Source organism: Poromitra crassiceps (genome assembly GCF_964638095.1).
Source record: "Poromitra crassiceps genome assembly, chromosome: 4".
In the NCBI taxonomy this organism is placed as follows: Eukaryota; Metazoa; Chordata; class Actinopteri; order Beryciformes; family Melamphaidae; genus Poromitra; species Poromitra crassiceps.
The window spans coordinates 22,047,843-22,065,342 of record NC_139626.1 but is presented as its reverse complement, the minus strand read 5'-3'; the positions used below and the strand labels follow the sequence as shown (position 1 = coordinate 22,065,342).

General features: G+C 44.7%; 1 protein-coding gene across 1 annotated transcript in view; it reads right to left on the bottom strand.

The window, feature by feature from the left end:
• usp54b (ubiquitin specific peptidase 54b) overlaps positions 1 to 17,500 on the bottom strand; it is a gene marked incomplete at both ends in the record, with an annotated part of 78,564 nt that overhangs the window by 54,475 nt on the left and 6,589 nt on the right. The window contains one exon of the mRNA XM_083635819.1: positions 17,142 to 17,234. Coding sequence (XP_083491945.1) covers positions 17,142 to 17,234 — 93 coding nt within the window. The remainder of the gene's footprint in view (positions 1 to 17,141; positions 17,235 to 17,500) is intronic.

Below are 17,500 nucleotides of genomic sequence, written 5' to 3'. Positions count from 1 at the left end.
GTGGTGATGGTGGTGGTGGTAGTATAGTAGTAGTAGTAGTAGTAGTATAGTGGTGGTGGTGGTGGTGGTGGTGATGGTATAGTAGTAGTAGTAGTATTGCCCCATCCTACACAATCCCTACCAAGAGCAATGATCCTCCAGCTCATGGGGTAAAAGGTGAGTGACTGCTGATATCTGTGCCTTTTGGAATTGGAGCCTTTTGCCAGTAATCCAAATGTTAAAATCAGTTTGAGCTAAAGACTAACATGCAACTAGTGTACAAATGATAGAGGAGAAGTCATGAGATCTTGGGTATAAAAGTGACTGCATGTTGTTGGAGCAGAGACTGTGAGAGTGACTTTTGACTGAGGCTGGAGTGGAGAGAGTTGCAGGCATCTAAAGAGGGAGAGATGAAAGCATGGATGACCTTCTCTGGATCGCCAACGGATAAAAATGACCTAATTTTGGTCGGTGAGGCAGCTGGAAAAAGCAAAACTGAGCAACTATTTCTGACCAAGATAGAAAACCTTCAGAAAAAAAGACATGTTAGAGTAGGGCTGGGCAATATGACCAAAATCTCATATCCCGATATAGGTAATTTCATATCCCGATACTGATATATATCATGATATAGCATATTTTCTGTAAATTCAATTGATAGTTTATATAAAATGACCACATGGCCATTTATTTATGTAGCAGTTAAACCAGTTAAAATGTTGTCAATCCTCACAAAGGATACATGCATTCAGAATACAGATAAGCATGGCTATTCTTTACAACACAAATAATAATAATTAGTTGCAGGGCAGTAGAATGAAACACAAACTGAACCACACCACCAGTACGATTTTCAAAGATTACATTAGAGCAAAACGGGTAGAATAAAAGTTATTTAGCCTATAGTTCAGTCCAGTTCTCTCAGTTCGTTTATAAAGGAACAAAAATGCTCCACTTCGGGATTTCCATGTTACCAGTTCAGTTCACTCTGTTGTATTTGTTTTATGTAGCATTTGCTATTGATGTGTTTGATTTAAGCACTAATTTGGAATCATATCTAAAAGCGGCCACTAGGCGGCAGTATTTCTTTAGTCAACGTCAAACTACCTACACTACATGTTCAGTAGAAGAAGAATAAAACAATAGAAGAAGAACAATGTTAACACATTGAGTGCCAGTCATGTTTTCAATCCTGTAGGTAAGTTGTGCCAGGGGTGTTTTTGACGATTCTGGCTCATTTTACAACAGCCGAGGATTATTTTCTGTTAAGAATTCATGAACACCAATCATCTAAAAATAACTAATAGAATGTGTGCTTTCTCTGTCTAAAAGAGTTAGTTTGCAGAGTTAGTAGTTATGTAGATATTAGCCGTTGAGTACAGCATGGTTTCAGCGTCTGGAAATTTATTCAGAGATAAATGGCTTTTTGTGAAACAGTCACTTTAACCATTCATTTTTGGCATCAGTAAGACCGTCAGACATTCTAAACAATAGTTTTGAACAGTAATTTCCTCCATAACAACAGGAAACACCCCTCTCATTCAAACTCCTCCCTCCGTGTGTCTTCTCCTCCTTCCTCCTGGCTTTACAGCGGGCGTGTCAGAAGCGCGTTGCTGCTGCCTGCCTGCCTGCCTGCGTGCCTGCCTGCCTGCTTGCCTGCGTGCGGACGCTCCTTGTGCGAGTCAAGATGGGCCGGGGAATGCGTGGGCGATGGGCAGATGTTGATTCTGGCCTTTCTGAGGTGTTTCAAAGTGTGTTTCACCTATAATCTATTTTGCAAATCGCTCTCCGCTCTCTGTGTGCTGCTGCCTGCGCGCGGCCGCTCTCGGCCAAGACAAGTCTGAAATGGATTACTGTAAAATCGCCTCGCCATTTCCTTGAATGGCTTGCTCCCGCGGCAGTTTTTTCTTTGATTTCGGTCGTCTGGGGGAGCACTGTCAACACTTAGTGGGTCGGTAAAATAGATTATACACATTCTCTTGCTCCAATAGTGATCTCGAAGATGTAAAAGTTGTTGATTGATGTCCCACCGTCAAAAAAAAAAAATGTTTATGTAAGACGAGTAAACTCGGCTCTGGCACTCAAGCGTTGGATTATGTAAGACGAATTATCTCGGCTATGGCACTTAACGTGTTAAAGTCCCTGGAAACCAAAATCCACAAAAACCTTCTACAGTTATTTAGGGTCTTATGTGAGTAATTGGGTGCCTCAGAAAGTAGGAGACATTAGTTTCAACCCAAACCCCCAAAATCGCTTTAAATAATAAAGGGCTGGATTTCCACTTACGCATTGAAGAGAGCAGTGCCCGACGTGCTCAAAAGAAAAATCTTATCACGTCATAAGCTCGGTCCGTTCTACAAAACCTTCGTGAACCTGCCGGCAGCCTGCTCAGTCTCTCTCTATCGAATGGAGCGCGGGGTGTGTGTGTGTGTGGCGCTGCGTCTTTGCGGACTCTATCCGAATGTGGCCGGCCATGGCAGAGTGTGGAGGTCTGCCTCGCGCATGATTCGTCCAGAATTTGAGGAAGCAGTCAGGCCAGCGAGCCAAACACACACGCATGCACGGACGGACGCACGCGCACACACAGGTTCAATGTGGACATGCCCACACAATCCCAGAGGGAGCGAGAGGGGAGAATTTTGCTTATTTCTCCATGACTTTCAAACCTAAATTCATATACTTTGCAACGTTCATCATCATTCGAATTTGGCTGGTGGCTGATTAACATAGGTTCCTGTGGTGTGATGAACTCAAAATGCATTTATGTTGGGTTTCAAGGGTCTTTAAGATTAGACAGCAAGCCTGTTACAGTACTACTGCAAATGCTGTAATGACTGAGAACGTTCAGTAAAGACCATTCTTTTATACTGGTTTCCGTTTGTTTATTTATCGTTGAAGAAGTTGTAGTTACTGTTGAAAGATCTAATACACTCAACAAAAGTACTCCACTCCGGGATTTCACGGTTATCCAACCAACACAACTCACCCAGGGAAAGCTAAAAGCTAAAGCTAACGATAGAAGTTTTGTTGTTGGCCCTCATAGTCCGGGAGCCATGGGGATGAACCTCGCTTCGTCGGATAAAGTTTTTTTCTCTGCTGATTCTTGTAGTTTGGGGGTACCTATTCAAAATACAGGAGGGTGCCCGGTGAGTACCCTTGAGCATTTTCAGATATTAACCCCTTAATTGCCAAAATTCCAGAAAAATAGGGATTTATGGGATTTCATGCAAAATACTCAAATCAAATGCATCTAATTTGTTTTCTCCAATGTCTATTCATAAAGGAGGTCATGTACAATGTATTTCATTCCACATTACATAATATTAACCCTTTTAAGCCATGCCAGCAAAACAAACTGTTTATGACTATAGGGGTCATGCTGGATGAGAACATCCATTGAGCCTTTGCTCATTGGCATGTAGAGATTCAGAGTAGATGATACACACTGGGAGGTGTGCTGTGAAGGATACATTTTGCTGCTGATGGTCCTGATGGTAGTTAAGCCTATTTGGGTATTGTGCATCCTACCCTGAAACATGCACAGAACATTGTGCATGGCAAACCAGGCACTCCACAGTTGCACTTATTGGAGTTAAAAGGGTTTTAGCCACACCTGTATCATCTCCAAAATGTAGTCTGGGACAAGTTTGCAATCTTCCAGTAGAGTGGTTTGGCTCAGTGACCTGTTGCATGTTTTTTTTCCGTCCAAATGCCTCAGTGTTCAATGCTAGTGGCAGATTTACATTGATATTTCAATATATTGCTTGAAAGTGGGCCCTCTTAACATTCTCAATGAATGCTTCATTCGCTGGCGGTAGAGCAGCTAAGTTTGGAGCAGACATGTGTCCTTTCCCATTCTTTTCCTCCCAGACAAGTAGCCTTGTGTGTGACATGTCTGTGCTCTCCTTTATACCAGAACAGGCTGAGATGAAGGCAGTGGCTTGGTCGGGGACCTGTTGGAACGGTGCATCCAGATTGCTAATGGCAGATAGTTCGTACAGTTTTGAGGACTTTGATGACAGAGCCTTTTCCCAACCCATAGTAAGACGCTACAGTGTCACATCCCAATATGGCATGGACTGGTAAAAGGTTCTTCACAATTTGTGAAGGCTTGGCCAATGTTGACTTGATGTCCACTATTGCCCTTTCCTTGTGGGGCGATTCAATAATGTGTGGTGTATCCAGTCCTTCCTGATGGTAATGGTGAAGGAGTAGGATGAACACATCTGTGTCATCAGAAACCACTGAGATTTGATGGGCTTCTCCAGCACACCTCAGGACCTTTTGGACAATGATGGTGTCAGTTTCTTCCTGTTGATTTTCTATATCATATTGGCTCCTTCTTTCTTCCAACCTGATCTCAATGGGGCATGGCTCCTCCCCTGTCACATGGCTCCTCCCTGTCACCACCAACTTGTGTTTGCTTGTCCTCTGTAGATGGAAAAGCTGATCCTTCCTGGGTCAGTTCCTCACATAAGAGCTAAGAGATGGTGTTTCTAGGTGAGCCCTGTCTCTGTGACATCTCGGGTGATGGACTTGATACAGTACTGTAATCAGAGTAGCTGCCGAAGAGGAGGTACACATCACTGTCTGATAGGTATGAATTCAGCCGTGTCTTATCATTTTTGATGAAATCGGCTATGGTGCCATCAGCTGGCCAGTGGATGTCCAAAGAAGGGCTGATCCATCAATGACACTGGCATTCCTCCTGGAGATTTTGACTTGGAATGACTTCTTCAGTGTAGACTTTACAAATTTGCATTCCGTCCTCGTCCTCCCTAAACAACAGTGTGATTACCCTTGAATCGATGGCATTTAGGTCATAAATTGTGGAGTTGTCAAATTGGATTGATTTGGTTGTTGTCATTGTCTTTACTTTGTTTGAGATGGTGTTGTAAAATCCCTCTGACCAGGTCCTCTCAAAATCTTCTAACATTGCCTCCCCAATCATTACGGCACTGCCACTGGTGGGGTGATCTTGATGTTCACGATGCTTTTGCCCCTGGATGTTCGTTAGGATCCAATGGATGGAGGCAGGTTTCCAGTTTCTGACAAAGTCCAGCCCTGTCCATGACTTTGGCATCTGCTTAACCCATGGCTTTAGCCTCCTCCTTGTGATAGAGATGAACCTTTCTAGTATCTGTCTCATCATCTTCCATATGCTTCATGTCTGACTCAATCTTGCAGCATATGTGGTGGCTCAGGGCCCAGATCTTCACTGCCTCTGGCTTCATGGTTATTCCAATGATCCCTCCATCACTGTGGCCGTACCTCACGAAAGTAGTTATGAACTGGTTGATCCACAGGCCATTCCATATTCCACTAAGGTGTCACATCACATGCTGCCCCTGGAGAAAATTCCTTTGTGGAGGAAGCTTCTCCATGGAACGAAGATAGTAGAGGCCATACCAGACATGGTTGACATGGCCAGCTGCAAAGTAGTAGGTAAGCATCTTCTGGAATGTGGTCAGATGGAGAAGCCAGTCACCCTCACGTTCAGCCCAGATGTATGACATCAGCATCAGCATCATTGGTTTCACCAAGACCTAAACCCAAAGTTTGGCTGTTCTGGTCTGACTCACAATCTGATCCATAAGGCTCTCATCAGGTCATCTGCTTTCTGGAAATGTCTTACCGGAACTCCAGAGAGCCCACTATCAGCCATCAGTGAACATAAAGTCCCAACAAAACTCATCAATGCGCGCATACCCCCAAGACACTTTAAGCAGCGCAGCCACATCTATAAGTGACATGTGTGTCTGTTTGAGGCGAGATGTGCGTGAGCCGAGATGCAGTGTCCCAGCCATTTTGAGTGGGGTGGCCCAGGTGGGGCACAGACTCAAGCAAGGGTGGCACTGATTGCGGCATTTAGGAAGGATGTAGAAAGGTTTTCCCTTGCCAAAATCTAGCCTAACGTCACTCTAGCTTAAAAATGAGCCTGCTACAGCCTCTGAAAGACGGTATTGTTGGCCAGCACCTTCAGGATTTTGGGGTGGCCAAGGCCACTCCCTAGAAACTCCCCTGCCGAGATGTGTGCACAGGATTTGAACAGTGCACCTAGACCCCTCTCCCCCTGGCTGTACAAGGAATTGAGAGTGGAGACAGAAAGTGCCACGGCTCAAAGCCGGTGAAACATGCACGCACGCGCACATGCACGCACACACATGTGCGCACACGCACGCACACACAGTGCCAGAGAGAGGAGTGGGGGAGAAGGGTCTGACTTGCGCAAACCTGCATCGCTTCAACACCTAGGATTGATTTATCAGATTAAAAGTCCTCTGCAAATTTCATGTTTTTATTGGGGATGGGGAGGGGGGGGCACATGGCGGGGGAATCAAATAAGCTACATTATACATTACCTCATTCCTCCTTTATGAATAAACATTGGAGAAAGCAAATTTGATTTGAGGATTTTGCATGAAATCTCATAAATCCCTATTTTTAAGGGGATTTTGGCACTTTAGGGGTTAATATCTAAAAATGCTCAAGGGTGCTCACCGGGCACCCTCCTGTATTTTGAATAGGTACCCCCAAACTACAAGAATCAGCAGAGAAAAAAACTTTATCCGACGAAACAAGGTTCATAAAAAAAACAGCCTTTGGCTCCCGGACTATCAAGGGATTTCCTTGGGATGATGAGAGGATGGGAGGAGATGTTTTGCCAGGTTTAACGTTAGGAGGACACACGCAAATATGGATCAAACGCGGACTTAACCCAGCGCAAATGCAGAAAACAGAATGAAGAAAGCACAGCGTCATCCAAATAACGGACAATATTGCCGTAAAGAGTGTGATTTGCAACACAACGATATAAACGATAGAGCATCATATGAGACAAAATACATTTTCTATCGTCCAGACGAAATATATCGTCATATCGCCCAGCCCTATGTTAGAGCGGGCATTCTTGTGATGGTTTATAGTGGGAGTTACAAGGTAGGTTTCCATCCACCTGTTTAATGCACATTTTCAATTTGCAGATAAAAAAAAACTCCAAATATCGCAAAAAGGTTTTGACGCTTGAGGGAGGTGGAAATGTTGCTGTATCGATAAAAGTGATAAGTGCAGTGGAAACAGATTAAGTGAATCTGTAACCAAACTCTAAAAAACCATGCAATTTGAATGGAAGACGACTGCAGGATAACAGGTGACTCACATCTAGAATTGACATTTCATTCACTAACTGCTGGATTGTATATATGCGAATTGGAGAGTGGTGCCTGGTAATCCATTTTACGTACCTCTGTACAGTCAAGAAAGTTTAAATTAATGTGATGTTTTTCATAGCAAGACAACGGCACGCACGTATCGGATGTTGGTGAGCAGATCAGCAGAGTAATCCAGCCCTGCGGCGCTGTGCAGCCGTTTTGCGGAGGAATATACAGTCTCACAGAAAATTGTAAAATAGCAACGTTTTGGACCAACGTTGCTGTTACAATTTCGGCTCGAAAATTGTAAAATGGTAACGTTCTGAGATCTTAGGGTTAGGGTTAGGGGAGGAGGAGGGGTTAGAAACAGAAAATCTCTGTAAACCACGCCCAAACCATGCCCACCCCTGTAGAAATGTACGTTACCATTTTACAATTTCGGAGCCGAAATTGTAACATAGCAACGTTGCTATTAAAAAAAAAATTGGAGATCGGGTTGAGTTGTGCGGTGCAGAGAAAATGCTGTTTGACGGTAAAGTAAAGTAAAGCGCTGAAAAATGTCAAAATAGAGCGTACATGTACACTGATATTGATTTGTTTAGGTGGCTAAGTTACGTTTTAGTAACTGGCCCCCAAAGCTACAGAGAAACAGCTCTGAGCCTGATGCATTGAGAGTGCTGGATCTTGAAACACGGTGCGCGATTGGTCCAGAGTGCTTTACCTAGAACACTGACTGTACGTATGTAAGTACCTTATAGGACCCCACTTCAAACAAACCGAACTATCCCTTTAAGATAAACCCAAAATACTGCTAGTTAACTGGTATTAAAGCCCATGAAATGAGTTTAAAAGGTTGTGTTTTAAATGCATACAGTAGGTAGAAAAACAATAGACTTGAGGCATAAAAACACAGAGAGGTCACAGCCTGCAAGGGCACAGCCGGTGCAGACAGCACTAATGAAAACGGGTCTGTTTTAGGATGGAGGAGTAAAATAACATGTCCGGGGTAGACTGTGTTTGAGTAGCCTAAACTATAGTTAATTAGTAGTCATTAAGTGTTAGTACTTAATAAAATTAGCTAATTTGGGGGTAATTAGTTGTACTAACACAGTGTTCTGGTATAAAATGTGACGACCCTCTCCTGGCCCTGTCTTGCAGGAGCCTGGTGGTTGGGGTCATTAGGCTGATTGAGTGCACCTGGGCCCGGTGTACTCCTTGGACTCTAAAAGCCTCCAGACCATTCAGTCTGTGAAGTGTGAAAAACGAAAGAGATTCGATTTTGGATTTGTTTTTTGCATACATTATTAAATAGGTGCACTGAATACCCAGGTATGTGAACTGGGTTCAGCTCATCTTCAAGTGGAAATGTTCTGAACGCTTCAAGTTCACGACTTGTGACGTGTCTTGGAAAGTAATGGATGGAAAGTAAATATATTGTCATTTTAGCCGTATTCACCTTATGTAGCCACGGCCATTTGACCCGGTTGTGTGGTCGTGTTACGACTTCCGGCAAAAAAAAAGAAAAAGAAAAAGGCCGGCAGCTCCAATATCATCTAACTCTGAATTAACTAATAATTTAGCCAATTGTATGTAACATACCAAATAAAAGCAAATGGCAATGTCTAAGAATGCAATGCCATCTAACTGGCTCGTTAAGTCTCGCATTCCAGGGAATTACGTTTACGTCATTCTTTGTTTTACGCCCTGCACTGTCCACTACAAAAACAACTCTCTTCTTCATGACGTTCTTTCATATTTGGCGCCGTGACCGCCGGAAGTGTTAACACGACCCGGAAGAATTTGGCCCACCCCCGCGTCTGAACATAAGGTGAATAGCTTTTCATAGTCATTTTATAATATGTGTAGGAACATGTTGATATTCTCAACAGTCTAATTTCCCCCCTCTGTCATTAAGCCTTATTTGCATTTCTTGCATTAACATAGATAGCCGCTCGCTAGCTAGTGTTAGCTTTGTTAGCCTCAGTGGCTTCTAGTCAACTGCGCATGTTCACGATCACTTGAATGCCAAGCATGTCGTGACTCGTGGACACAACATGCTTCCGGTCTCGTAAACACGAGTTCACGACTTTCATTTGAAGGCAGAATTAACCTCTTCTACTGATTACCTCACCTGCACATTAGCCAATCCCTGTTTTGCTTAAAGTCCCTGGAAACCAAAATCCACAAAAACCTTCTAACTATTAAATTTAGGGTCTTATATGAGTAATTGTGTGCCTCAGAAAGTAGTTGACATTACTTTCAACCCTAATCCCAAAAATCGACACTTTTCTACAAGGTCTGGATTTCCATTTCCTCATTGAAGAGAGCGGTGCGCGCGGTGCTAAAATGCATGATCTTATCACGTCATAAGATTTAATCGAATCACACACACGCATGCACGCAGGTGCGCACACACACACTGACACACACACAGTAACGCTGTGCACTCGCAGCGGCAGAGATCTCTTCCTCTCTGTCAGTAGGCTATGCGCCGAGCAAAGCGCGAACACACACACACACACACACACACACACACACACACACTCCATCTCTCTTTCCTTCTCTCTCTCTCTCCTTCTCTCTCTCTCTCTCGGAGGAGACCTGCTGCAGACGGGACACGCCCACACAGTCCGCGGGAGAAAATACACTCTAAAATCTAATTGATTCTCATGACTTTTGCGATGACTGTCAAACCTAAATTTATATACTTTGCGACGTTCATCATCGTTCAAATTTGGCTGGTGGCTTATTAACATAGGTTCCTGTGATGTGATGAACTCAAAATGCTAAATAATAAAAAAATATTTCTGGTTTCCAGGGACTTTAAAGAAACAGTTCACCCAGAAATGAAAATGCAGTCATTATCTACTACCTGAGATCTCAAGTCAACTTGGCATCTCAGGGTTTGTGGAGACTTGGATTACGCCAGACGAGCAGTATGGATCAATTTTATTATTATTTATTTTATTTTATTTATTCAAACTTACGGTAATTTTAGTTTATTTCTTTTTATTATTATTTTACATTTGAGTGTTGGTCACCATCACTTAAATTTTTTAGGAGAATGCTGCAACGGTGTTTTGCTGTGAAACTCAGGACTGTTTTGTGAACTAAAAAAATGTCACCTGGCCTTCCATCAGTAGATAATGACTGAATATTCATTTAATTAATTTAATTAAATTTTCATTTTTGTTCCTTTAACCTCAATTCGACCTTAGCCACAAAAAATGTACCTGAGATCAGGTTCAAATCAAGTTAATGATGATAGCAAACTTCCACCCACGATGTGAACTGTATAAATTCACAACAAGTAAACAGTTCTACTTTTCCCTGTGTCTGTAGGTGGCTTTATTTTCCGCTTTATCTGTTTGTCAAAATTTAGCCTTACATTTAAAGATTTCAGCCAGCATGCTTGACATTTTGCAAGCAGGCTACCAGGATGGCTGTGAATCAGAGTGAACATTTTATAAGACAATTAGGCTATTAGCAGTGTGTGTGCATGCGTGCGTGTGTGTGTGTGTGTGTGCATGTGTGTGTGCGCGCGCGCGTGTGTGTTTGCAGATTGAGGGTTGGCAATGGGAAAGGTAATGCAGTCGTCCTGACGGGGGGCTGTGTGTGTGTGTGTGTGTGTGTGTGTGTGTGTGTGTGAGAGAGAAAGGGGATAGGGAGTTAGAGAGAATAGGGCGAGAGAATGTGCATGCATGCGTGCGTGTGTGTGTGTGTGTCTGTGTGTGTGTGTGTGTGTGTGTGTGTCTGTACGTGTGTGTTATGGTGGCTGTGCTGACTGCAGCAATGCGCCAAGGAGAATGGAGGGGGAATATACCCTACAGAGAGAGGGAGGAGAGGAGGAGGGATGAAGCAGAGTAAGAGAGAGGGAGGTGTGTGTGTGTGTGTGTGTGTGTATGTGTGTGTGTGTGTGTGTGTGTGTGTGTGTGTGTGTGTGTGTGTGTGTGTGTGTGTGTGTGTGTGTGTGTGTGTGTGAAGGCAGGAGCTATCTCCACCAACTATACCATTCATTCATCTTTCTCTCTCCCTCTCTCTCATGTTCTCCTCTTTCCTTCTGCTCCCTCTCTCTTCTTATTCCTTGCGGTGTGTGTGTGTGTGTGTGTGTGTGTGTGTGTGTGTGTGTGTGTGCGTGTGCGTGCGTGCGTGCGTGCGTGCGTGTGTGCGTGCGCGTGAGTGGTTTTACTGTTGAGAGAGATAAAGTGTTGCAGTGATTTCTAGAGGGATCGCCACAGGCAGGATCTGAACTTCTGCTTACTACGAAGGCAGCCACCTTCATCTGCTGCATGATAGATGCATTCCACACACTTGTCTTTGACAAAAAATAATACAAAAGTGAATACTGGATGCCCCAATTAATTCCTCATTTACCTATTTGGTCATCTAATTTGGGGATTTGGATTTTTCTTGGTGTGTAATACTTTTATTGCTTAAAGGCCTGATAATGTAAGAATTGTGATGCAATTTACATGCATTAAGCTTTTTTATTGCGTGAATGGGATCTAACGTAAGTAAAAAAATATATACCATCCCCGACGTTCTCCGTTGCCTCTAAGAGACTGTGGGCTCATTTCTATGAGAAGGACCCGGGATGTGGTTTCATGGAAAATCCAACGGATGTCACACTCTGAAGAGAAGAGGCACAAGAACAGGCTGCAACACTCGCTACAATAACCTCTGTTAATCTATCCTGACTCCGCCCTCCAGGCTGACAGATTGGCCAGGTTGCCGTTTGCAAATTATATATCAGCTAACATACGTAACAAGCAGATATGCCGTCACTGTTTTGGCTGCTGGCTGATCGCTCGCGCTGACACAGCACAAGCACGCGCACCAGCGCGAGCATCAGACCCCCTACACACCGAATGCGATCAACTTGCATGTACTCGCCAGGGGCGGACTGGGATCATAATTCAGGCTGGGCATTAGATACCAAGCAGGCGCCGTTTGAAATTTGGGCCGTTTGAAGCTCAATTTGGGCTGTTTGAAGCCCAATTTGGGCCGTTTGAAGCCAGATTTGGGCCGTTTGAAGCCCAATTTGGGTCGTTTAAAGCCAGATTTGGGCCGTTTGAAGCCCGATTTGGGCCGTTTGAAGCCCAATTTGGGCCAAGTCCAATTTTACAATGAGATGCACCCACTTTAACCCTGAATAAAGTAATAAAACCACTAGTAAACCAGTAGGCGGCACCTGGCCTGCTGTTCAGTGAGTGGCCTGGCCTGGCCTGATTTTTTCTTTTTTTTGCAGGCCAGGCCAGGCCTAACCTGACGCTGCCAGATGGACGGTATAGCTCCACATAGGTTTCACTAAACCAGTCGATCTGGGTTTGAAGTCACCAGACCCGCTGACGGAGGCGGGCACTTTGTCCAAGCTACTTGGCAGGTGATTGGATGACCCATCTGTCTATCACCGCTGGTGGGTGTTAACTTCAACCAATCAGATCGCGGAAGGTGCCTGTGGATGATCTCCGTGGTATTCATTGATTGAGTCCTCGCGGTCGTAAAGTCACCTTCGAAGCATTTAGTTAGATTATAACGAACTAGTTGTGTGGCTTAGCCTTCCCAAATGTTGAGGGTCGTTTTTTAGAATTTAATACATAGAATTGGGAACATTACATTCAATTTCATTCAGACTGCCTGTCACTTCCGCGATGTTGACGAGTGAAAAGAACTACAAAGACCATGTACCCACTACTTGCCCAGACGAGCCTGCCCGCCTACGGCCGCCGCTGATTCGTCGGCCCGGCAATGGCATGGCTCGACCAATAATCTTAAACTGCCTGTGCGGGTCCAGACCGTCACGGAGAACCAAATGAAATGTGAGTTCACGTGACGGGCGGTTTACCAGGCTAGGCCAGGCCAGGCCACCGGGCATTTGCCCGACGTGCCCGATTATGCAGTCCGCCCCTGGTACTCGCACTCGCCCTGTCAAGCCCTGCCCCGCTGCTGCAGCTTGGTTGGCTGCCTTGCTGTATTTCCGTCTTCAATTGGTCTATTTGGGTTTTGGCCCCTCCTCTCGTCTTGTCGCTTGCGATGTCCTGATGCCAGGTATCCCAGCATGCTTTACAAGATGGCAAGCGACAGACTGCAGCGAGGGAAGGAGGGGCATTTCGAAATCGACCAATTGAAGACGGAAATGTTGGTGTGCAGGGGCCGTCAGCCTGACGTCAGCAGTTACCCTAACGGCCACCGGTGTCACACGCACGCACACAGTCAGACAGACACGGCAAGTCTGCGAGTGAAGCTGGCACCTGCTGCACTCTCTACTATAGCCTACATGGTGGAGTAAAGAAACGATTCAATGAGGTAGCCTATGGGTCCTTAAAACAAACATTTACAGATTATTCACTGTAATTATTATTTGAAGTGTCGAAAACAAATTCACTGCAGATTTCCTGTTAACAGACTATCAACTTTACTGCAACGTGACCAATTGAGAGCGCATGAGGTAATCAAAAGAAATGGGAAAGAATAAGAACTGTTTCTGTAGCCTAGGCCTACCTGCTACCTCCTTTTGAAGACCTTGGTTAATTGAAGAAAGACCGATATAATACAGTAGCTATTTAGAGTTTGTAACACCGAAGAAGCAGAAAGAACGCCTAACGTCATGAAAGAAGCAGCCGCATGGCGCAACGCATCCAGAGCAGTAAAACTGTGTGTGTGTGTGTGTGTGTGTGTGTGTGTGTGTGTGTGTGTGTGTGTGTGTGTGTGTGTGTGTGTGTGTGTGTGTGTGTGTGTGTGTGTGTGTGAGAGAGACACAGAGAAAAAAAGAGAGATGGGGGGGGGGGGGGGGGGGGCAGAGTTTGGACACCTTGGAGAGCACATATTACATTAAATTGGCAGTGGCTGGGCTGCTGGATGGGTTGGGTTTGGCTTTTTTTTTTCTTTTCTTTTTTTTATAATTCTCTTTATTGGTTTTGCATAATAAGAACACATACAAAACAACAACAAGAACATTTCATATTAAATATGTAAGATACATGGCATTTTCACATTATGTGCAGACTGGCTCTAATGACGGGTTGGGTTGGTGCGGGCCTTAAAAAACCCTGACCCGCGCATCACTAGTAGATACCTACAGTACGTACGTATACAGTACGTACGTGTGTGTGTGTGTGTGTGTGTGTGTGTGTGTGTGTGTGTGTGTGTTTGTTTGAAGGTGCACGTGTGCAATAACCCAACATGGTGTGAGGTATATACAAGCGAGATTTGTGTGCGTGCGTAGGTGTGTGAGGCGCGCGCACGCATAGCATGCCAGCGTGGGCTCTGCTAGCTCAGCACTTTCAGTCAGCCAATTAATTACAGAGGAGCGCTGGAGACAGAACAGTGTGTAGAACACACACATCGACACTGTTACACACACACACACACACAGACACACACACACACGCACGCACACACACACACACACACACGCACGCATGGACACACACACACACACACACACACACACACACACGCACGCATGGACACACACACACACACACACGCATGGACACACACACACACACACACACACACGCGCGCGCACACGCACACACACACACACACACACACACACACACACACACACACACACACGGACACACTAGTACACCACAGCACATTACACCCAATGCTTTGCTTCACTTAGGCACGTATTTATCATCATCGATGCAACAAATGGCCGGGAGAGAGACGGTGATTATCTGAGCTTCATAGCAGCACAGCATTTACACGTGCTACACAGACTGAGAGAGAGAGAGAGAGAGAGAGATACTGTAACATCACAGCCATTCAACCTATAGCCAATGCATGACATCTTTGACCTTTGCTGTTCTAAACACCTGCTGTCTGGTAGGACTTTGATGGGAAACATCCATAGACAAGCCATAGACACAGACAGGCAGACATCAACAGACTGGTGAATGGACGGTTTAACCATGTAGACAGATACACAGATTCACAGGGGTTCAACTGTGGAAATGTCTGCATTATAACCTGTTAAGCCCGAGCACTAGGGAAAAAACGCCTAAAATAACGTACCCAAAATGAACCAGGAATAGCTGAGGACTATTATGAATCTTTCTTGTCTCCTTTGCTAGGTAAGAAGGAATATGAATCCATTCAAGTAAACCTCTATCTATTTAGCCTGATATCAGACTGAATTGTCGACTCGTTACACTCAATTTCCTTCTTATTACCATTCCAGAGTAAATACATGTAGAGATGCAATAAATGAAAAAATATGATTTTCATCCTCGCCTAGTATATCTGCTCGTCTAAATTTCAGAGGCAATACCATCACCATTATAACCAAGACCCCATGTATAATGCAACTGAATGTTTTCTCCTACTCTTTGACTACAACTGTAACTGTACACTAAAATAAAACATTTATGATACAATTTATAAAGATTTAGTCAGACAACGTTTTGACTATGTTTACTTTACTCTTTACTGGGAGTTTTACTTCAAAACATTATTTCCATATAGGCATGCTACAAAATAGATTTCCCCAAAACATTGAAATAGTAACAAACAGAATGAATATTGATCATTCATATAAGAGCTCCGTGCTATACAGGCAAATTAATGGAGTGTAAGGGTCCTCAGTGCTAAGTAACCTATCCTCAACTTCGTCTCAGTCAGAGGAACAGAATGGCATAAGGCTCATTGGTGTCAGTACTTTGATACAGCCGACAGATGGCGACGAAGAGCCAAAGCTCCTACCATAGAGCTTCAGTCTGTCGTGACTGGAAATGGGTGGAGAAACACCCCTGACGATTGCCTATGACATAAAAGTTACGGTAGAAACATAAAATCGTTTTTTGGCCAAATTAAATAAGCCTTGGTGAAATATTTTGGCAAGAACGTATATTTATGTCAGTGTGACTTTAATGTGAAGTTTGACTGCTACATTTCCCCAGAAATAGTGGATGTGGTATCGCTCCAATCGTGGTGCGTTTGGGGTCATTGGAAAGCTCGGAATTTCTCGTTTCCAGCGATACGAAGCATGTAATTGTAGACTGACAAGAAAAGTATCCCAGATCTTTTGATCATAACTTGCTCTTAAGTTTATATTTGTACGATTTTATTGTTAAAATATTTTGTAATAGGACGTAGTTTAGACAACATGCAATTGGTTTATGGATTCTGAAAGTTGAAGACCCCAAAACAGTATAACAGTCATATCTTCTATGAATAGACCATCTTCCATCTCATATTTTTGGACCTGGGGTGGGGTGGGGGGGGGGATGGGTGGACCCGGTACCGGGTCTGTCGGAGAGTGCCACCTACTGTACAGAAACTTAACTCCATCAACAAGAAAATCCAAGGAAAAGTCAGTCACCTCACAGTCCCGCCCACACAGTTTGATTGACAGGCGATCTCTGGGAAGTCCAGTGCAGAAACGCTACAGCAATGGCCGCTGCTTTAGCTGAGCCATTGGAGCCCAGAGTGGAGATGGTTTTTACCTTCAGAGCCATGACGGTATGTGTCCACCAACGCTGGGATTTACACGCCTCCCATTCATTGTGTATTGGAGACAGCTGCGCAATGCATTGTGGGGCAGGCGGGGAGGTCCACGAGTGGGGAGCGTGCACCGCCCGCCTGACAGTTTGCATGAAGTTCAGGATTCCCAACTTTATGCAAATGACGCCCGCGCCGCGTGCCTCCCAAACTCCTATCTGATCTTTTAAACAAACGGTTTTAAAGCCAAAACAAAGGCACGGGGACACACAGCATGGCCTACTGTAGGCATGAAATGTAATCAGAAACACAATTCCCCAAGTGGTTTTCATGTAGGAAGAGAAAGTGCAGAATTCGTCGCCATGTTTTTTCCCCACTCCAAACCGTGGAGGACAGCCCACCGTGTTGTTCACCCAGTCCGGTGCAGCAAGGAACAAACATTGAGCCCTCCCACAAGCGTACGATTTTGGGGGAGCGAGGCGGGCTGGCGGGCAAACCTCCGCGTATATGGATGGACACATAGCCTTAGAGCCCAGAGTGGAGACTGGAGAGGGTTTTTACCTTCAGAGCGCAGAAGATGCACGAGTCCTCCATGCACTTGTGTGTGGTCAGCTGTCGAAAGCTTCTGCGGAAGATGTCCAGGTGCCACAGGACCTAGGAGATAACACGCAGGCATGCATGCATGCACACACACACACACACACACACACACACACAAACACACACACACACACACACACACACACAGGCAAACAGAGAGAGAAAAGGTTAGAAAGCGATCAGTTCAACTTCCATGACTTTTTAATAGGATATAGAGTCCCACCTCTTGTACACGCACACACCACCATTGGTGGTGGTGTGTGTGTGGGTGCGTGCATGCATGCTTGCGCGCGCGTGTGTGTGTGTGTGTGTGTGTGTGT